Here is a 21,214-nt window from a genome sequence, read left to right as displayed (position 1 = left end):
TTTTAATATACACTTGTACCACAGGGCTTCTAGTTATTTATATATTTCATTTATTTTATTATTTTTGCTGTCTGTTTTATCTGCCACATCTGTCTAGAAAAATTTATTGGTTTATATTATGCCAGTTTTAAAAGTCTTTTTTTTTTATTAACCTGCTATTACATTAAATAAAGACACAATAGCGAGAGCATTAGGAGAAATCTCACAGAATACTATAATTCTAATACTAAAGTGTTTCTGGTTAACTGACCGTGGCTCCCTGGTAGTTACGTCACAGATACTGGTTACGTAACTACATGTCCCAGACCTCACAGCTGTTTCCTCAACCAATCAGATTGCATGTAAACTATCACCCATGGTGCATGTGTGAGACTTCCACTAGTGGGTGCTTAACATTAGTGCTTAGCTGTTTGGACTGGAGTCGACTAGATAAAACAGTTGCTCGTTGAGGATTATCAGGACAATCTATTCAGTAGATTTGTGGATCGGTCTACTTGTATAGCAGTGCACTATTCATCCGTCCTTCACATCGCTTTAGATTTTCTCCACACAGGTAAGCTCATGCTACATTGTAGGGTTGCCATAACGTTATCTGCCAGATTGTTAATTCAAAACGAATTAAAATTGCTCTGTATATGGGCCGCACCAAATACAAAATACAGACCGCTCCGTTATTGCAGGGTAACATCATCATCGTCACTTCAGGATTTTGATCATGCAGGGTCACTTTACAAATGATTTGTATTGCTTTTTACAGGCAATGTGATGGTAGTACTAACTTGCATAGCTAGTTAGCTACGACTTGTACATCAATGCATGGCGTACATCGATAAGTTCATCTCGGCTTCAACTGTCAACTGTTTATGAACAGCTAAAGGATGCTAGCTAGCTAACAAGAAGTCGTGGTGGCTAAAGATTGATAAACTTTAATATTTAACTGGGCAATGGCTAAAAGTGCGACGATGGTCAGGTTTATGGTCAGTCAGGTTCCTTACTGAATAAGGAATAGTGTGATAATTACAAGCAGTTGTTATTGTATTCCCTAAATTATCATGTAACTCTACTGCTGTATTGTTATGAAATGTAATGAATATGTTAAAGCTACCTCAGCTCTGTGGACACTGGAGATACTATTAATGAATGGCAACACACATTCTGACGCAATGGAAAGAGACACTGTCGGCTTGTTGCATTGTAAGGAATGAGTTGCAACATCAGCGGAAGGTTTTAAATAAGAGTGCTATTGTAGAAGCTAGTAAATCATTCCATTCTCGCCACCCAATACTTCAGGGAAACACAACAGATGGCCCTCAGAGACACTGCAAGGGTGTTAATAATAGCCCAATGTTAGACCCAGTTTATCAGTAACAACAAACAATGTATGGCATGCTAATAGTGATGCAACAGTAATAAACACGATTTGGGTGTTAGACAGGACAACAACTTGTGTTGCTAACGTGTTGATAATATTCTCAGCAAGTCGGTAGTAATAATAAGGAAGTGTAATTGTCAGCAAAATAATTACACATACAATAAAATATATGTAACTTATAACTTGCAACTATATATGTTACTGTGTCTATTTTCAAAGTCGATTGAATATTTTAGCTGATCCTGTTTTCTGTGCATCTTCTCTTCGCATGTCATGTCCTTGGCCAGTCTCTTTATGGTCTAGTTATATTAGCAGCGTTGCAAAATCACAACAGCAAAGAAATGGCCACAACTGCTTGAGAAAGTGTGTAATTTGTAATCGTAATTTGGTTTTAATGTAATCCAAAACCGAACATTTTTAAAATCCCAACCTCAATTGCTACTGTTTTTGACTTGTCTTTCAATTTCACCCACCCCCTAACAGTGACTCGGCAGATATTGTGACGACTGGGATTCCCTTTGGTATCCAGACCCAGCCAGGAACATGACCATGTTCAGCACGGGCATTCTTGTGCTGACGTCTCCTCTCCACACCCTCCCTTTGCGCATCGCTCCAGTGCTCAGCTCAGCTGCTCAGCTTGTAGAGCGCACACTGTACGTCCACCTCCACCCTGGGCTAAACCTGGGAAGTGGGAGCCAGCCTCGACCAGTTTTCATTCCACCGGTAGTGGACCTGTCTGCACTCATTACCCGCCTTTACAGCAATGCAGCTGATGTATGTGGGCACCTGGATGTTCGTGTTTTGCTGACCAATGTTCGCGCTCAGTCAGCTGCCTGCAGCGGGACCACAATCCCAAACTGCCCCTTCCCCACACCACAATCTCTGTCTCACTCCCCGGAGGTGGTGTTAACAGACTTTCTTCTGCAGGACCCAGGTCAGTCCCATCAGGTTACACAGTGTCTACAGAGGTACACAGGCCACTGCTACGTCTGTAGCCCCAGCCTGCAGTCAGTGCTGCTTCACCCACAGCTAATGAGGCTGCAGGAGAAAGAGGAAGGGCTGAAAGAGTCTGAAGAAAAGGCAGAACCCTTGGAGACCTACAGTGACGTGGTGGTAGGGGGGACATTTGACCGGCTCCATGGGGCCCACAAGACGCTGCTCAACATCTCATGCCTGTTAGCCAATAGAAGGTTCCTTATTGGTGTGTGTGACCAAGCAATGCTGAAAAGTGAGTAGTTTATTTTCGTCATTTCGTTATATGTGTATTCATGTAATATCTCTGAGGCTAATATCACATAATCTTTGATGATGTGTGAGATCAGAAGGCAGTGCCGCTAGGTGGCCCCTGACATCCCTTTTTTCCCGATTTTAGAAAAAGTGCTAAAGGAGCTGGTCGAGCCATACTCTCTGCGGACCCAGAGATTACAGGAGTTCGTGGAAGACATCAAACCCTCACTGCAGGTGGAGATCGTGCCCCTTGACGACCCCTATGGAGTGTCTGTGGTTGACCCCTTGATACAGTGCATTGTGGTTAGCGAGGAGACTAGAAAGGGAGGCATGGCTGTCAACAAGAAACGCATTGAGAACGTAAGTTAGGAAATCGACGATACGTGTCACGCCTTTCCCGTTGACTTTTCCTAGATGGTCGGACTGCGTCCCAGTCCATTGTTTACTGCAATGGACTAGGACACACTCCATAGATCTCACCGTACCAATGTTTTAAATGCATCAAAAAACAAAGTAAAAAAATAAGTATACTCTATTGTTATGTATATGTATGTTTTGTCATTTTCTACAGCTAATTAAATTACAGCAATGTTTGTAATAAAATTGTAGTGTAATTAAGGTCCTCCTAATTAAAGTTTTCTGGGGCAGCATTCTTTACGATTGTATCAAATTGTATGTCACAGATGGTCCTTTTAACATATGTTTACGTCAGGAGACATATACTGTTGCTTTCTACACAGCACATTTTATTACTTTAAGGATTGCAGTGTAAGGAAAGCACAGAAAACGGTTCTAATGCACATCTGAATCCTTGTTGGTCCAGATATAGAAAACCCTAGCTTGGCTACACATTGGCACATACAGTATTTTATGTTTTCTATTCTCTATGTTCTAAATCAGGGCCTCCCAGCTCTCATCCTCCATGAGATCCAGTTGTTGAAAGATGCCCACCACACTGAGACAGAGGAGGAGAAGATCAGCTCCTCCAGTCTACGCTCTCGTCTGCTGGGCACCCTCCTTACCCCGCCTGAAGTAGGTCATGTTTTTTTTTTTTTAATTACATTTTGATAAAGGATTTCAATGCAGGATAAAGGTTAGTGGTAATGTGGCAGCGTTCAAGAAATCCAAAGAAAAACAAAAAGTTAGAATATATAATTAAAATAAAACACAGTTTTTCTTTCCATATCTGGTGCTTAATTAAAAGGGTTGTGATACCGGTTAGGGGAATGTAATCATCTTATCTAAAACATCATAATCATGCAACCTTTCAGTCAAATTACGTTTTCAATCAAGTGTATACCTATGATGATGATGATGATGATGATGATGATGATGATGATGAAGAAGAAGGTCTGATACAATTTTAATTTTATGTTAAAAAAAAAAAAAATATATATATATATATATATATATATATATATAATTTAACAAAGACCATCAGTTAAAGTCTTTTTCATTCCTGTTTAATGAAATTCCTTTTCAAATGTTAAAGAAGCTCTGCACAGCCGCCAGTCATGAAAAAAAATATTGCCAAATCGTGCCTTTTTAAAGTGCATTTTTCATTCACTCACTGCAAAACATTTAACTCGGCCGGCTGTTTTCTCTCGCAACATTTGAGCAGGTGAAGAATAGTGTTTTCATACAAAAAATTGCTAGCTGAGCATTTTGTAACAAGGGTCAAACACGCAAATCGGTCTTCGGAAACTTAGGGCCCTATCTTGCACCCGGCACAGTGCAGCGCAAATCCTGACGCAAGTGTCTTTGCTAGTTTAAGACCGACGCAGTTGACAATTTCCCGTCCAACGCCCACGTCCTTTAAATAGCAAATGCAGCTGCACCCATCTGTGCGGCCATGGGCGTGCTGGTCATACATGGAGGTGTGTTCAGGTGCATTCTTGGCGTATTGCTATCTTGAGGCAGCGGGAAGTGATCATGCCATTGACCAACAAAAACCTGGTCTAAAGTCAATAACGCAGCATTTCATTGTTATTTTAACAGCGCATTAGTAAAACGTTCCTAGGCTTGTGCACAGCGCGCACACTATGCTTGTTACACACACACACGCAGGGATGCGCAGCAGCACACAAAAATGCAAAAGACTGTAAAATATTACAATGTGAAATAGTACAATGATATGATCTGCTCGCGCGCTTTCACTTCACACACGAGCAGATCAGTTTCTTCTCCTACAAATCTCTCCTTCCTGCTTAGCAAGGTACAAACGTGCCTGGCTTTTAAAGGGAATGGGAGATGACACTGATTGGTTTATTGCATGTTACAAAACACACCTATGAATTAATGCGCCTGGCAGACGGACCCTTTTTTCCACTGTTAAACTAGCCGGGCGCTTCACGCCGTGCGCTTAGATGAGTTAAAATAGGGCCCCTGATGTTTAACTGTTTAAAAAAAACTGTCTTATAAAGGTAACAACTAACAGCTTTTCTTTTCAGGATATGCCATATTACAATGTATTTTTTTTTAAGAATAAAGCAACCTAAAACTGTGTGGAGAGTGTCTCTGAGCAGGCCTGACTTGTTTTAGGAGCTGTTTGTGTCACTTGCCAATGCAATTGTACAGTTTTGTCATATCATTACCTCCATCAAGTAAGTGTGCAGACGTTACCTTTTCTATCATCACCTCCACCCATTGGTTATCGATGCTCTTATGTTTAGCGCTGCAGTATTTGGTGGTATTATTCAATATGAAATTATCAAAATATTTTCCACACCCTGAGGCGATGTATCTGATGTTTCTTCTGCACTAGGACGCATCCCATATCGCTCCACTTCCATACGTGATTGGCCTGACAGGAGGCAGCGGCAGTGGAAAGAGCTCCATCGCCAGGCAGCTGGAGGCTTTGGGTGCCGTCCGGATCGACTGTGACAAGCTGGGCCATGAGGTGTACCAGCCCGGCACTGCAGCCTATCACAGAGTGCTTGAAGAATTTGGGTCAGGTGAGAAAACGCTCTGTGCTGAAGACACATGGTATGATTATTAACAGGGTTGGGCTTTGGTTAGAGATGCGTCATCCATCTCCTTGTGTTATCTCACACACTATCGGTCTATTTTGATGAAATATAGGACGATGATACACCTTTGCATTGTTTTTTTCATCAATCCTTGTTTAAAGATACTGTAGGTTCAGACTAGTGTCAGTAAACATTTAAAATACTTAATCTCAAACATGGTTTCTCTCTAAGACACGTTTTACTGTAAGACATCACCCTGCTAGACCTGAGAAATTGAAATGTTAACATTTTAAACTTTGAAAGGCCATAACTGCTCTATGTGCTGTAATGTTATGTCAAAAATATCAAGTTGTAATATCAAAGCAGCGCTAATCCGATTTCGATGAAACATTAACAATTTTGACATTATCCTGGAGATTGGAGTAGTGTCTGAGACAAAAGCATGACGGCACACGAATGAATCCAGCATCCAAGCATTAGGTCGCATCATTTTCATTGACTACCACAAAAACTGGTCGCCCAATAGCTTGATATTCATGTTGTCTTGTAAATGTGCTGTATAAACTGTGTTGCCGTGCAATGATGAGTTTCTTTCGTCACTTTTAGATCTTCTGAATGCAGATAAAACCATCAACAGACGTGCATTAGGAAGGAAGGTTTTTGGAAACCAGGTAATATGAGGAGCATGAATAATGTTTCAGCACATCACGACATTGGAAATGACACGTCAGACTACACCGCTGTGTATCGATAATTTACCAAAGATGCTGTTTTTCATGCAGGAGCGGTTAAAAGCCCTAACAGACATTGTATGGCCTGAGATTGCACTTCTGGTTAAGAACAGAATCAGCCAAGCCAGAGAGGAAGGTATTGTATGGACTTGAGTTTAATAATCTTAGTAATGTGAAACTATGTTGGTATACTGTACATGTCCATAGTTTTGTGGAATAATAGGGTTTTGCTGTTAAAGTGTTTTCTGTCTTGTTTAGCTGTGAAATTTTTTTGAAACTTTTTTGTTAGGCTAATGTACTGATCCTATTGACATATAAAGATGATAAATAAACTGTGCCCTCGCTTTGTATTACAAGAGATTTCCACAATAAGCATGTGATTCTTTGCTCTTTGCAGGGAAACAAGTTTGTGTGTTGGATGCAGCAGTTCTTCTGGAGGCCGGCTGGACCGACATGGTCCACGAGGTCTGGGTCACTGTCATCCCTGAGGAGGAGGTAATATGTTTGTACAGTCCTCAATGCAACAAACACAGAGTCACATTGGCTTGAGTGTCTGTGAGGAAAATGTAATGATGTAAAGAGTTCTTACTTTATACCTGGTTTAGAATATTGACATTGTCATTGAGCTAAAAGGGGTTGCTGCATCAGCATTTCTCACTGAAAGCAATGGTTACAGAATTCAGCAAAGTGACAAAATGTTTAGTTTTCATTAGGAAGTGAAGTATAACAAGTGGCTATAACTACAGCTCGCGCAGCTGTAGTTCCAATAAGACAACCTGTAGGGGGACCAAAGAGGGAAAAGTTACATAGTGTTGCTTTTACCTTGGTAACCTATCCCACCTATCAACTTGTCACCCCTCCCCTCTCAGGCAGTGTTAAGGATAACAGAGCGAGACGGTGTGACCACAGAGGAAGCCCTGCGCCGGCTGCAGAGCCAGTGGTCCAACAGCAAGCAAGTAGGGCACGCCAACGTGGTGCTCAGCACGCTGTGGGAGCCAGAGGTTACTCGGAAACAGGTCAGACGCTCGCCATGCCGAGAGTGTTGGGTCTACACATCTGCATTACATGAAATAATTTGATTCTGTAAAATAAGAAAACTGTATTTTTGTAATAATTCTCCCACTGTCTTTTATTTTAAAGGTACTGAAAGCTTGGAATCTTCTTCAGAAGAGAATCCAACACAGGCAAGAGGGACATGCGTTGGTCACTACATCATCCCAGCTGTGACCCCGTGCATACAGAAAAAGCATGTGTCAGGCCCAGGGACATGTGCGCACTAATGACTGATCCACATAAGGAAACGCTGCCTTAGAAATAAGTGAGGACTGTGCCATTGCAGCAAACCCAACAAGCTCTCTCACTTCTTTGACCAAGACTCTGTGCCTAACTGAGTTTCCACAGGTTTTTAAAATCTAGTTCTATTTTAAGATGCTTAGTCTAAAGATGGATGAGGAAAAAGAGAACTTCATAAATGATCCCGAACAAAATTATTTGGGAATTTGAAAGCTGGAATTCATGTTTGGGATTAATAAAGTGTTATTTTATCCAAATATCTTTTTTATGAATGGCATGCCTTTAAATATGTACTGTTGTTTAAATGATATGCTCAACATTCAGCAATTCCAGATCATTTTGAGATCAAACCTCTCAGCAAAGTCTAATATTTTGGGCACCTTGTCAGCTGATGACACAACTTCCGTCCCTTTTTTCATGTCTTCTAAGTATAATGAATATGAATGTAGCTTGGAAAGCAACTAATGGTAAGGAAAAGGTGAGGTACGATTGTTGAAAAATTGTATGATTGCCACTGTAAAATCAGAGGATTAAATGTGTTATTTTATGGTTTCAAAGTTGGGAGAATATTTTAACAAATTCACTATCATTATCAAATGAGGCATTATAAACTACCCAACAAGGTACATTGTATTTGAGAAATATGTGCAATAGATAGGATATGTTATACTACCAGTGTAGATGTTATAATTATAATAACGTTAATACACTGGGCACTCAAAAAGATGACATAGTCAAACTGTACATTGACTAATAAAGGAAAACACAAAAGACGTGAAAAAAATCTCTTTGAAATATCTTTTAATAAAATGTTGAAAAATCTTCATTTGCAATCCAAGAATGAGCTCACCTGAACATTAAAATATTCACGTCTCTGAACGTACCTGAAAAAGCCAAAAGGAACAGCACAGTGAAAATCATGTTGTGTGTTTAGCTAATGGTAAATTTCTTGTCAGATCCTACAATGATATTATAAACCAATGTTTACATAAGGAGAATAAACTACTGCTTCATTGCTTTAGCCATACCTTAATATTACAGTACAAGGTTTGCCTGATGAAGTCAGTGAGGTGTCATTTGCTCATACAGTTTGTGAGAAACGTCACGAATTTACCATCTTGCATGTAACCTGGAAACTTAGTGGAATACTTTTAAGAATTGGCGTTACATTAAATATATTGTTTTTAAACCCATGAGTGATCTCTGTTTTTTCTCATTGATTTAAGGCATTGGCTAATGGACCACATTTATTTTCATTTGATGTTAAAGTTTATAAGAAGTCTGGTATGTAATCAAATAGCATGGGCAATTGTATGCTTAGTTTGGATTTGAAGTATACCTTTCAATAATTATTTTATTTTTTATTTTAAAAACATTCACATTTGAACAATGTTCAAAATGTACAATTTTAATGTGACTTGTGTGAACGGTGCTGAGGTCAGCCACAGTAGCATGATATCACCTTGTTTCAGTGCAACAAAACCTTGTGCACTGGCAGCTGAACATGCTAACTACATATTTAAAGAATACAGACTTAGTGCACTAGTAACTGTTAAGCTTGTGAAACAAAAAGGGCTCTGGGTATGCATGTCCAAACCTTATTATTCTCCCCAAACACACCCTTTTGCCTTGACATTTTGTGTACGCAGCCTTTTGTGTTGCAGTGAATAACTGTCAATCTGTGTCACATCAAAGTCCAGGCTCCAAATAAAGGAAATCTTAAGTTGTTGCCTCCGCTGGTTCTCCACAATCACATCTCCACTTTCAGTTTGGCAGAGCACATTGCTTCCCCCAGCTTGTTGCCGGCCCTGCACACATAAACCCCAGAGTCAGAAGGCTCCAAACCAGCCAGAACCAGAGAGCAGAGCCCGTCTTCATGTTGCTCCATGGTCACTCTGTTTGATTCAGACACCGGCTTCTCATTCTGGAGCCACTTCACCTGCGGCTGCGGGTAACCTGGGATTGAGACAATAGGACATTACTGCCGAATCAAGATCATAAAATATAGGACATTATATAATCAAATACACCAACATCAGATGTCGGAAGGGTTAAAGATTCAATTCTAGATTCAATAATTTATTGCCATGCAATGGACCGTCAATACCCCAACACACACACACACACACACACAAATAAAATAGATAAATATGTTTTAAAAAGTAAAGTGCCAGTGCTGAAAGGCACCCTACAAGTCAGTGCAGTCAAGAAGAGTTATAAAGTGTCAGTGCATTGTATCCATGAGGTGCTGTTGAGGAAGTGTGAAGTGTTGAGGATCCGTTGAGTAGCTGAATGGTTCTGCAGTAGGTGCTGTTAAGAAAGCAGGATGTTTGGATTTTGATTTATTAGATTTTAGTCTTTTTTCTGAGGGGAGTGTCACCAATAAGGGGTTAGCAGGGTGTGTGGGGTCTTGGAGGATTTTCAGTCTCTTTCGCTGGATGCAGTTCACATAAATATTAACATAGTTAATATAAAAAAATATCAATCATGGCAGCCAGTTTAGGACTTTTTTTTTTCAGAAAGTATTGTCTTTTTTGCTTCCCTTGCAGAATGTGGTGGGGCACTATATAATGAAGTGCAACACAGTTCTGTCACTCTACCATTCACGAGGCATGTTAGCCGAGCTGTCGCTCCTTTGGGAAGGGTGGCGTCCTTTAGGGCGTGCTGGAAGCGAGGTTCACTCTGAAGCTGCTTATCCAGTGACTGGATGGCCTCCTCTGCCTCTTGGCTCCAGCCTGGCTTTGGATGAGAGGGATGATGATGATGAATAAAACGGAAACAAGGCTTTACAGATCGCAAAAGGGTAAACTTGAAGTGACAATTGAAAACTGTGAGCCATATGTATGTAGCTCCAGGACAAAGCAGGGTGTGTGTGTGTGTGTGTGTGTGTGTGTGTGTGTGTGTGTCTTTTTATCAGTCTTACCCTCTGAGGAGCTGCCAGGAGAGTCTGGCCTGAGATTAGACATCCGCTGTAGGGCCAAAACAGCCTTGCCAGTTTTCTAGAAGTTTAAAGGACAAATAGCACTGGATGACAAACTACACTCATACCAAAGCTTAAGGTTTATATAGGACAATGGATTGAAAGGTCATCATAGGGAAGTACTGATAAGAAAATTGTTCCATCTGTCCACCGCTCGGCTAACGGCATTATAGTGATTATAAAAGGTGTGTTACCTTCCATTTGCGCTTGGCCAGAAAGCGTCTCATCTTCTCTTTTTTAAGGGATTTGGTGGGTCTGCGGTTGAGTGGGGTAAAAGAGGCCATCCAGGGGTGGGCGAGGGCCTTGGTACATGACAACCTGCATCTAGAGTGCAGGTGAAGAGAGAGGGAAAAGCAAAGGCTGTCAAATGCCAGCAGTCTCCTGAGCTCACTGTGATGTAGCCGTGGATTATCTGCTGCATAAATTAAATCCTGGCTCTCCCTGACTCATATTCAGAGCTTTTCTGCAAACGGTTGGAAATGTCCGAGGTGCCGAGCTTGAAACTTTGTTATTGTTTCACGATGTTTGTGAGCACACCTATCATATACTCTAGGTGATCATGGTGAGAATTTGCAATGAGCCATAATCATGAGAAGAGTAGGGAAGAAAAACAGACCGACCTCCGGTCTTTTTTCAGCAGGGAGCTGATAAAGTCTTTAGCTTGATCAGAGATGTCCTCAAAACTCTCCTGGTCAAACTCAAAGCTGGCAGCAGTCACAAGAGCCAAAGTCTCAGCATTGTTGTTCCCCTGGAAGGGTGATTCTCCACTGAGCCTAGGACACAAAACAATTGAACAATGAATGAAATATACACAGTCTCACGTTTCATTGAAAGAGGAACACTGACCGTCGGGTAAATTAATTGTCTTGAGTTTATTATTCACAAAACGTTTGCACACTTTAATGCACTACCAACGTTATGTTATGGGGGTCTGTAGTAATACAACATCACCAGCAGATGGCACCAAATTTGAATTTGTGGAATCATTTGGGTAGATTTTAGATTTTACATCCTTAAATTTGCCATTTGATCTTTGGACATGATCTAAGACGGTAATGTATTGAAATGACTTTACCATAGTTGATATGTGAATAGGATAACTAAAGAATAAACACAAGGTATTTAATCTCACTTTAAGTTTCTTTCTCTGTGCCACACTTTATGAAGAATCTGAAATTGCCTATAGGATCACTGTTTTCACTTCCACAAAGTATCCCCAGTTGCATTTTTACTTTCAGGGTATGTTACTGTGGCTACAGTTTAAATCACTCCAGCCTCCATTCGACTTACAAAACAAAGCAGATGACTCCGATGCTCCACATGTCTGTCTCAAGGCCCACAGACTCATAGTTTATCACCTCAGGGGCCACAAACTCCGGCGTACCATGCATCACCATCAGAGGTTTACCCTCCTCTGAAGAACAGGATGAGAGTAAGAAATTCAAAATGTCAGCCTGAATGTTTTGCATTTGCCGTTAGTATGAGCCTATTTACAGATGGCTAAAGCCAGCTCTAAATAGACCACCTATTCTGGAGATGCAGCTTCTGGAGCGTCACCAAATTTACTCCCTGAATTGGCTTCACAGGCTTTGCTGCATTTATCTATTTAAGGACCTGCTATTGTGTAGTAGGCATTGTAGACATTTAGGGAATTAGAAATGATACTCCTTAATGTTGAGTATTAAAGTAAGTGATCCTGTATCAGCCTCACTTTGTTGTCAGGATAAAATCTGTTCATATTGAGAGGCTGGCAAAATACTAAAATATATTTGTTAAACTTGATGCACAATTCTTTTTAATGCAGTAAGCATTATAAAGACCCTTGGATTTCCCTGGATTGTAACTTTTACAGGAATATACACAGCATATGTCATTCATAAGAATACACTTATACACACACACTGGGTGATTTATTCACCGTGCCTAGTGAGCAACTGCAAAAGTTATAAAAAAAAAGAAAATATGCTGCACTCAAGAGAATGACCCTCTCAAAAAAGTTCTTTTTGAATTTTGCTTCATATTTACCATATTAGGACATGACATCCCAGTGGCATCACTATGATGTTTCTACAAATCCAGCTAACTCACCCAGTTCACGAGCCAAGCCAAAGTCGATGATCTTGATCCGTGTACCGGTTGTATCCATACAGATGATGTTCTCTGGTTTGAGGTCCAGGTGGACGATATTCTGCTTGTGAACATACTGCATTCCCTCCAGGATCTGCTGCATGTAGTGGGCACTGGTGGGCTCCGTGTGCTCATAATTGTCATCCACGATGCGTTCAAAGAGTTCCCCACCTTCAATACTGGGCAGACAAATAACACCATTCAGGTCCATGCTTCAAAAACTACTGCAGCCCCGGTCCTAGCAGTGATAAGCAGTATTTATAATCATCGTTTGAGATTTGTTAGTTGAAAATATTCTAGACTATCCAAATGTAATCATGTAGTCTAATTGCTTTGTTATTTTTGACTAAACAGCATCTAAATTACAATCTACAAATAATACTTTACACAAAAGACACATACCGTATTCATCAAATCATACTTTAATATGTTGATTACATGTCTTCCCATGTGGTTTGCTGTAATTTTATGGTTTCAATGGTTTCAGTTGAGATAAAAAAATATATTTTTAAATGCACTAGTCACGCTAAATCTAATTTCTCAACAACCTTGTATCACTGTTAAAAAACACCTAGTATCCATCTAATACCACTAGTGTCACTCCCCTTGTTTCACATCATCAGTAATGATGTGAAACCATGGCTTCCCTACACTTCCTGCTTTGCCATTATTTGAGGATAGATAAATCACTTCTGGCTTTGTCCTAGTCAGCAGTAGAAACTTTCCACTCCACAATTACTTACTACTCCATGACCATGACCATCTCGGAGCATGTTTCATAGGCAGCCAGACATTGGACCAGTTTTGGGTGGTGAAGACGGTTCATTAGTTTGATCTCTTTGCGAGCTGCCGTCTTATCCTTGAAGGTTCGGGCTCGGTAGAACTTCCCCGCAACTTTCTGACCCGTGTCTTTGTGGGACATCAGGAACACCTGGCCAAACTTCCCACTGGCAAAACAAATAAGAGGCGTTACATCTTTACTTTGCTGTTTTCAATTTACTCATTGGTAACATACATGAGAATACATCTGGTAAGTTTAAAGTTTGTTTTAAATACATGCTTACACTCCCAGCCTCTCATGCACATTGTAGTGGTCCTTGACCTTGTGTTTGGTGTCAATGGTCACTGTTATGTACGACTCAGACTCTTCCTTCTTTTCTTCTTCTGACACAAAAAAATACACAGGTGATAAATCCCTCCTGACAAATACATTTCAAATCCTCTTTTCAAACATTTTTACAAATCTAACATACTTGCACTTGTCGCCATCTTGACACACTCAGACTCCTGGCTTGGTTCGCTGACCCCTGCTGAGTTGTAGGCTCTGACACGGAAGCGGTACTGTACCAGAGGCTCGAGGCCTGAATGGATGTGGTGGGTTGTGCTTTTGCAAGAACTTGTTACTTCAGTCCAGCTCTCAGGCTTGTCCTGGCCCTCTTGTCTGACCTCCACGTTGTAGCCCAGCACTGCTGTACCTCCGTCGTAGCTGGGTCCCGTCCAGGACAGGACCAGAGACTGAGTGGACAGCTTGGAAACAACAGGTTGGGATGCCGGTGGGTCAGGGCGGTCTGAGTAGAAATTCAACAAAATACCTCTATTCATATAGAAAGACATGAAGCAATTTTGAGCCACTGATAACATAACATAATTTGGTGCTTTTTGGAGCATTTACCTAATTTCATATGTGAGCATGCATTTAAGGGACAACAAATACCAGTGTTGCATCATCTCAAGCCACTGGAGAACTCTATAATATATACTGTAAATACTGAACTGTAGACAAAAGTGAGTCTCACCTATGACACTGAGGGAGACGGTATGCTGGGCAGAGCCTTTTCTGTTTTGCACTATGACGGTGTACGATCCTGTGTCATTCTGATGGGCCTGAGAGATCTCCACGTCGCTTTGTGTGTCACTGCTCCGGACAGACATCCTTGGCCCTCCTACCACCACCTGAAGACCAGGCAAGGTGGAAGTACATAAGCCTTTACTGGCACTGAATTTCAAAGTGAGAATATAAAGTAATGGATCAAACAATACTTACAACCACTGGGACTCTGTTATCATTACCTTGTCTTTTTTGTAAATCCAGCAGCAGGCCACAGGGACACAGCTGCTCCTGAACTCACAGTGTAGCCGGGCCTGCTCTCCTACTCGAACCTCCAGCTTGTCTGGTGGGTCTACAAACTCCACAGGAGGCCCTGAGGTGAATAAGAGTTTGCTTAATTAATAAAACTTGACCAAAGTGCAATAAAAAATGAAGCTTACATGTTGTGGTGCCTCCACTCACCTTTGCTTGTGGAGACTTTTGTTTGCAGGTTGATATCTCTGATAGCTGTGGAGACTGAAGAAGTGGGTTGACTTACAGGTGTGTTCTACTATAGGCAGGTTTAAGAAGTATCTAACCAATCACATGTGAGCGGTAATGTTTGGTTGCAGTGGCACTGTAATCAACAGAATGCATTGCACTTTTGAATAAAAAACATAGGCACCATTTTTCAGAAACGTGTGAGTGGATAGGCTGCATCTCATAACCCTTATTTGATAGCTCCTCGACTCCTCGGTCCTAGGCTGAACCAGAAATTGTACCTCCTCGGTGAAGGCTGTCTCAAAGCTCTTACATCTGCCCCGAGGACTGAGGAGCGAGCATCGAGGAGGGCTCATTGAGCTATAGGCGAGGATACACGAGAGCAGCATCCCCGGAAGCCGTGCAGCTGAAGGAATTGCTAACTCTGCCCAAACAGCTGACATTTTCATGTTACGCTTCAGAGGTAAGGACGTCTCATCCCTCCAAAAACACATTTGCTCGTTGCCTCTCTCTCCTCCCATGATTTTCTCGTGTCTCTCCCGTGTCTCCTCGGTCGGAGGGACTAAGACGCGAGGAAGGGAGGCAAGTGGAGGACTCGAGGAGGCAATTTAAGGGCTATGAGATGCACCGTAGGCTGCAACAGGTGAGTGAAGTTTAAAGATACAATCAGTGTGTTTTATTAACTAAACAAAATGCATGTCATTCACAATTTTACTTGTCACTATGCATGTTTGTTGCTGCTTCCCTGCCCTCTATTACCAGCATATTTATGATTCATTTTCATTTTCATCTTAGTAAGAAGAAAAGCAGAAGGAAGGTAGGGTTGTATGGGCTTGTAAACAATACAAATGTTTTTTTGTAGGATGCTTAACAAAGGTTTGTGTCTACCTTTGTCTTCGTCTTCTCTGTGTTGGCTTCTCTCTTTAGAAGCTAAGGACAATTGAGTGTTTTTGGATGATGCAACCTTGAATGTGACCTCACTGTGCAGCTCACGGTTGGTTGCTCTGGGGATTTTCTTTGTTGCTGTCCCATTGCAAACAGAGTGAAAACAGGTTTACTGTATACACATCAAGTTAATATGAATTATTTAAGGAAAGATTATACTGTTTGGGATGTGTGAGCGATTTCTAACTTGACACTTTACCCCTTCTTTACCTGTGATATGTAACACAGCACTGCTTGACTGTTTCCCAGCAGTGTTCTCAGCTATGCAGGTATACGTCCCGGCATCTCCAGGTGAACACTGAGTCACAGTCAGACTGGCAACACCATTTTTGAAGGATGTACTTGAGTGCACCCTCTCCCCTATATGACAAAATGACAATAGGCAAACATGTTTTTACTGTGGAGGATGATTATAAAAAAAATCCTTCTAAATACAGGATATTGTGGTTTGAACCTTTCTCATAATGGAGAGTAGGCGTGCATTTTTAAAGGTATGGTAATCAGCCATTTACCATTGTGTAGCCAGGAAATGCTCAGAGGTTGTCCTGTGATAACACCTTGAAAAGTAGCATTACTTCCTTCAAAAACTGCACAGTCCTTGAGTGGTTGTTTGAAGCGAGGCGTTTCAAGCGCCTGCAGGGTTGTCAGCCTGGAATCTAAGCAGAGGGGTGAAGTTCAGGACAATGGGGACGTCATCAGTGGATGTTTCAGTGAAGAGTTGGGGGGCTTTTCCACTCCAGGCCTGGTCTAACTGATAGATATATCTATATCTATAGATTAACTTCAAATGCATCGTGTGGTAGATGCAAATGTAGTCAAAAATGAAAATATTAAGACTGTTGACTGTTGTGGGTGTGTGGTATTCACCTGTTTTACCTCCAGGCAGAGCAGTATTAAGTTTCAGTTTAATCAATTATCTGTTGCTGTATCTACTGGAGTACAGTTGTGAGTGCAAGCCTGGGGAATTTGACATGGCGTTAACAAGATTTTACCACCACATGTGTGTTTGCACACATGTATTTTGGTGTTCAGGGTATGTACATATATATGTATATATATATATATATATATACATATAGAGAGAGAGAGAGAGAGAGAGAGAGAGAGAGAGAGAGAGAGAGCTGCCCCCAAACTATTATTTTGAGAAGTAGCCAACTAGCCCCAGGTGAGTTAACCATATAATATGCAATCTAACAGATCCCAGTACTCGTTTCCCTGATAGGCCTTTACAATGCCCTCATGCGAAGGATTCAAGTTAAAGAAGCTCAAATTAACACATTACAAGTGCCTGTAGGGGCTGCAGCAGGCTGAGGCTCAGGATGGGGCATTACTATGTTGCAATATGAGTCCAGTTCATTAACATTAAACAACTCACACATTAAAAAGTTGTCCTGTTCTTCTAGGCTTTACCTGTTGCAGATGAGACTCCCATTTTGTTGTTTCCCATTAACGTCCTGTTATTGGTATCCAGTCCATCCTCTAAACCTTTCTGCTTCTCCACACAGAAAGTTCTGGCTTGAGGCTTGAGGGCCAAACGGAAAGTAGAAACAAAAGTCTTTGGCTTCCCACCATTATAGCCATCCTTATCCATCCCTGGGTAGAAATGATAACCAGACAAGTTTCAAATAGTCACTAATGAGTTGGGCCTCCTCTTCCTCTCTTGGTTGTGGTGTGTTGTACTAAGTATAGAAGTATAGTGTGAAGCTGATATGTTGAATAGTCACCCTATCTTCATTCACACATCCTCTGAGATGTTAACAGGAGGAGCCTCTGCTTTCAGGCTGCTCCGAAATCACAACCCACCCTCAACCCCACACAGGAAACTGCCTTTTTTTTCTTCTTCCCGGAAGGCCAAAAAAAACACACATATCCAGCCTCTACTGTCCCTCTGCGCTAAGAACAGCAGGAGAGAGACGCATGTGATAGAAAACAAGAGCAGAAAGGGCGTGGAAGAGACAAAACATTCAAGCTGAAGAGAAGAATGCACTACGGTGGATAGTGATAAAAGAAACACCAAAGAGAAAAGCATATTTTACCTCGTGGTTCTCTTCATAAAAACTACTTCTCCTCTCAGAACATCCCACAGTCTGCTTCTTTTGCCATTTTACCCCCTGTTAACACCTATTCCCTGTAAACACTCAGTAGGTTGAGCCAGTCTCTGCCTGTCACCACAGGAATCCAGAAGAGCCAGTGGGGCAGCTTTTCTGTGTGCATGTACTCTGCTGTGCAACAGACAATATGAAGAGAAATCAGTGAAACTTTAGATTTCCAGGGGTTGGGTTTCTTTGAATGAAAGTGGAGAAGTCAGGGGCGGAACCAGACATTATAAACATATAGGGTAATGCCGGTGTTCACAGAATGAATATTTAGCTGACAAATCGACATTTAATTCCATCCCATAATAATCTAAGATGATGTAATTGCATATCATGGATCCTCAACGATGCCAAGTAAATGTGGCTTCAATACTCTGAATTGAACAACAGAAGAACATCTATTCAATTATATTAGATGTATTCAGGGAATGGCATAATCATAATAGTAGTAAAGGCAGCACAGATCAGCCCCCTGTGACAATGTTAGGGTGTCTTAGGGTCTGTTATCCCACCCTCACTCTACGTACATTAACACACATCCTGGACTATTATTCCTGGCCATTGCACATAACATATATACTGGGAACATTTGCACATCCCCTGATCAATATTTTTGCACACCATGCACAAACCATACAGCCTACAGTTATATTGCACATATTTGTTATAGTGTCTTTTTACATAGCCTACTTTTTATTGTAATGTATCTATTCTGTATTTATGTTCTTGACTGTAGCACTTGCATTATTGTTTATTCCCTTTTTAATGTTTATTGTTTACTGTATGCACCTAATACACCAAGGCAAATTCCTTGCATTGCAAAGCATTGCTTGGCAATAAATCCTGATCCTGATTCTGAACCTATAGATGCCGATATTCCCCTAGTAATAGAACTTTTGCTCCATTGATTTGTCGGTCCAGTCAGAGAGACCGAGAGGGGTCTTTTAAAAACCAAAAAGATTCGGGGCTTTTGAAAAAACATTTGGGGCTGGAGACCCAGAGCACCCCCAATCCCCATTCCGCCCCTGAGTAAATTCCACTTGTAAATGAGGCGCCTTTAATCCTATTGATATGGGAATAGATACATGGCTGCTTGGCTGGTTGGGTGTGTCTCCAAGGTGTGCTCTCATTAACCTTTTGTTGCATGAGCTATTAACTACAGACTGTTTTTCTGTTATCTGTATTCTAAACAAGTGAAGATAGTTAACGGATTCTGAAAATCTGTTTCACTGAAGATCTGTCAAAGCCTCACTGACTTTTATTTTACTTTACAGCATGTGAATAAAAGATTTCGCCTTCTAGGAGCATTTTTCTGGCTGTTGCTCCAGCCAGATAAATAGTTTTTTTCTGGCTGGAGTTTTGCTTTTGTTTTGTTAGTGAATTGACTCCAGTCACAATTACTTTACTATATTGTTGTTAGTCAATGAGCTTATTATAATGTGTCTAGATACACTACAAATGTAATTTTTACACAATTATGAATGTGTATATGTATGCATATATGTACATACTATATGTATGTATACATTTTGTTAAACAATTTTAATTTGTTTCTTGTGTAAGTATGCTTTTTATATAAATTTACTTGTCTATATTACTTATTTATTTATATTAAATATTGAGCTTGTTAAGTTTCTCTTTTTTGACTGCTTATACAGTTTAGCATTGAAAGATGGAATTAACATAGACAATTTATGCATTTGTGACTGATTAGTTATTAAGACACCAAATGATTATTGTGTAACACACTCTCAATGCTACAACAACAATAATTGTGGTTGCATAATATTTTTTCTAAAAGCTACCCTCAAACAGATGAGTTACTATGGTGTGGTTTTAAATAAACACATTTCACTCAATGGTGGTCAGTGCAAGAATGTCAGGAAACAGTTACATGGACTGGTAAGTAGTACCATATGGTGGAAGGCACATCATTTACTTATAGACTACAAACATGTCCCCTGGCGCTAAAAGCACGTTGATTGATGGTCCAGACATGGCCCAAAGCTTAACTGTTTACTGATATACAGACATTTAACGTGAAATCCTCTGCAGAGGCTGCAGAAAGGACAGGTACTAACTGCTAAATTAATCTTTAGCACAAGTTTACTGGTGTTATTGTTTTCTCCGTCATGATTAGATTTTGCCACCGCCTTATTTATGTGGTATAACAAACTTAATTACTAAGATGTTGGTACAAAAAACGTCTTGCAAATTGTGCATGCATTTCATTCTTCCATTCTTTCTTTCCCCCTAAAATCTAAATTGTACATTTCTATGGCACATTCTAGTCTTAACTAAATGTTGCCCCAATATTTAAACTGTGTTTTGGATTTGTAGAGCCGTATATAAGAAGTTTATTCCTGCTCTTGTATTCTTTACATTCATGTTAACTAATGAGTCAGCTCTGAAATGTATAAAGATAATAAAAGAACATCAAAACACATGACATCACCCTTGAAAAATGTGGTGGTAGTAATAGTAGTAGTAAATGAGGCACCTTTAATCCTATTGATATGGGAATAGATACATGGCTGCTTGGCTGGTTGGGTGTGTCTCCAACGTGTGCTCTCCTTAACCTTTTGTTGCATGAGCTATTAACTACAGACTGGTTTTCTCTTATCTGTATTCTAAACAAGTGAAGATAGATAACAGATTCTGAAAAGCTGTTTCACTGAACAATGTGGACTTACCACTGAGTTCAGGTCCTCTAAGCTGTGGCACATTTTTTAGAAACCATATAGCCATAAGCCATATAAGGTAAAAATAATAATAATAATAATTTAAAATATAAGTGCATTCAGTGGGACTTCGCTTTTAACCATATTTGGACCTTTCCACTATAGAATGTCATTATTGTTCAAAGAGCTTATATGTTAACATTCCATAAAGTAAACCCATAACTCCACCTCTTTCCTAGACAAGTATCCTCATCAGACAAAGTCATACAAGGGTTTGACCAAGTCTTGTGGAATTCAAAACAGGAAAAGCAAAAAGTGGGAAGGACAATGTGAGTGCTCCAACTATGGTAATCATTTTACTTCCTGTTCCCATGAAGTCATCAAAGATGTGCAGACTTTGTGTTATCCTGTTCCCACAAACTCCATTAAACACATGCCATGCTCCATCACTCCATTAAATTGGAATAATGGCAACACAAATGCTG

General features: G+C 40.5%; 2 protein-coding genes across 6 annotated transcripts; one reads left to right on the top strand and one right to left on the bottom strand.

Annotated features, from left to right (window-relative positions):
• The first annotated feature begins 334 nt into the window (after positions 1–334).
• Positions 335–8,788, top strand: coasy (CoA synthase). The gene is made up of 10 exons (XM_078278584.1): positions 335–553; positions 1,856–2,600; positions 2,745–2,959; positions 3,500–3,631; positions 5,364–5,553; positions 6,175–6,239; positions 6,351–6,435; positions 6,697–6,794; positions 7,169–7,315; positions 7,440–8,788. The coding sequence occupies exons 2-10, from the start codon at positions 1,916–1,918 to the stop codon at positions 7,524–7,526; spliced, it is 1,704 nt and encodes a 567-aa protein (XP_078134710.1). The 5' UTR covers positions 335–553; positions 1,856–1,915; the 3' UTR covers positions 7,527–8,788.
• On the bottom strand, positions 8,377–18,157 carry LOC144535847 (myosin light chain kinase, smooth muscle-like). 5 transcript variants are annotated; one of them, XM_078278579.1, is made up of 18 exons: positions 17,989–18,156; positions 17,363–17,545; positions 16,465–16,608; positions 16,163–16,312; positions 15,896–16,030; positions 14,990–15,043; positions 14,770–14,900; positions 14,496–14,652; positions 13,953–14,267; positions 13,764–13,860; positions 13,443–13,646; positions 12,661–12,878; positions 11,863–11,986; positions 11,193–11,345; positions 10,767–10,896; positions 10,516–10,591; positions 10,193–10,327; positions 8,377–9,548 (listed from the first exon to the last, which is right to left on the bottom strand). In XM_078278579.1, exons 2-18 carry the CDS (start codon positions 17,541–17,543, stop codon positions 9,343–9,345), a joined length of 2,610 nt encoding a protein of 869 aa, XP_078134705.1. In that variant the 5' UTR covers positions 17,544–17,545; positions 17,989–18,156; the 3' UTR covers positions 8,377–9,342. The 5 variants fall into 5 exon arrangements, with proteins under 5 accessions (XP_078134705.1, XP_078134704.1, XP_078134708.1 ...); XM_078278578.1 differs by having other exon boundaries at positions 13,764–13,863; positions 17,989–18,155; XM_078278582.1 differs by lacking the exon at positions 16,465–16,608 and having other exon boundaries at positions 13,764–13,863.
• Positions 18,158–21,214: the final 3,057 nt, after the last annotated feature.

Source organism: Sander vitreus, chromosome 21 (assembly GCF_031162955.1).
Source record: "Sander vitreus isolate 19-12246 chromosome 21, sanVit1, whole genome shotgun sequence".
Taxonomy (NCBI): domain Eukaryota; kingdom Metazoa; phylum Chordata; class Actinopteri; order Perciformes; family Percidae; genus Sander; species Sander vitreus.
Note: the sequence above shows the minus strand (reverse complement) of the source record. Positions and strands in the feature narration are given on the sequence as shown.

What these genes read in the sequence shown, in the direction of transcription:
- coasy (XM_078278584.1), top strand. Translation starts at nt 1,916, where the DNA reads ATGACCATGTTCAGCACGGGCATTCTTGTGCTGACGTCTCCTCTCCAC. An exon ending in GGAAGGTTTTTGGAAACCAG is followed by an intron (nt 6,240 to 6,350) that starts GTAATATGAGGA and finishes TTTTTCATGCAG; the next exon opens with GAGCGGTTAAAAGCCCTAAC. An exon ending in CAGCCAAGCCAGAGAGGAAG is followed by an intron (nt 6,436 to 6,696) that starts GTATTGTATGGA and finishes TGCTCTTTGCAG; the next exon opens with GGAAACAAGTTTGTGTGTTG.
- LOC144535847 (XM_078278578.1), bottom strand. Translation starts at nt 17,543, where the DNA reads ATGGATAAGGATGGCTATAATGGTGGGAAGCCAAAGACTTTTGTTTCT. An exon ending in GTGCATGAGAGGCTGGGAGT is followed by an intron (nt 13,647 to 13,763) that starts GTAAGCATGTAT and finishes TTGTTTTGCCAG; the next exon opens with TGGGAAGTTTGGCCAGGTGT. An exon ending in CTGCTGAAAAAAGACCGGAG is followed by an intron (nt 10,897 to 11,192) that starts GTCGGTCTGTTT and finishes CCTGCACTCTAG; the next exon opens with ATGCAGGTTGTCATGTACCA.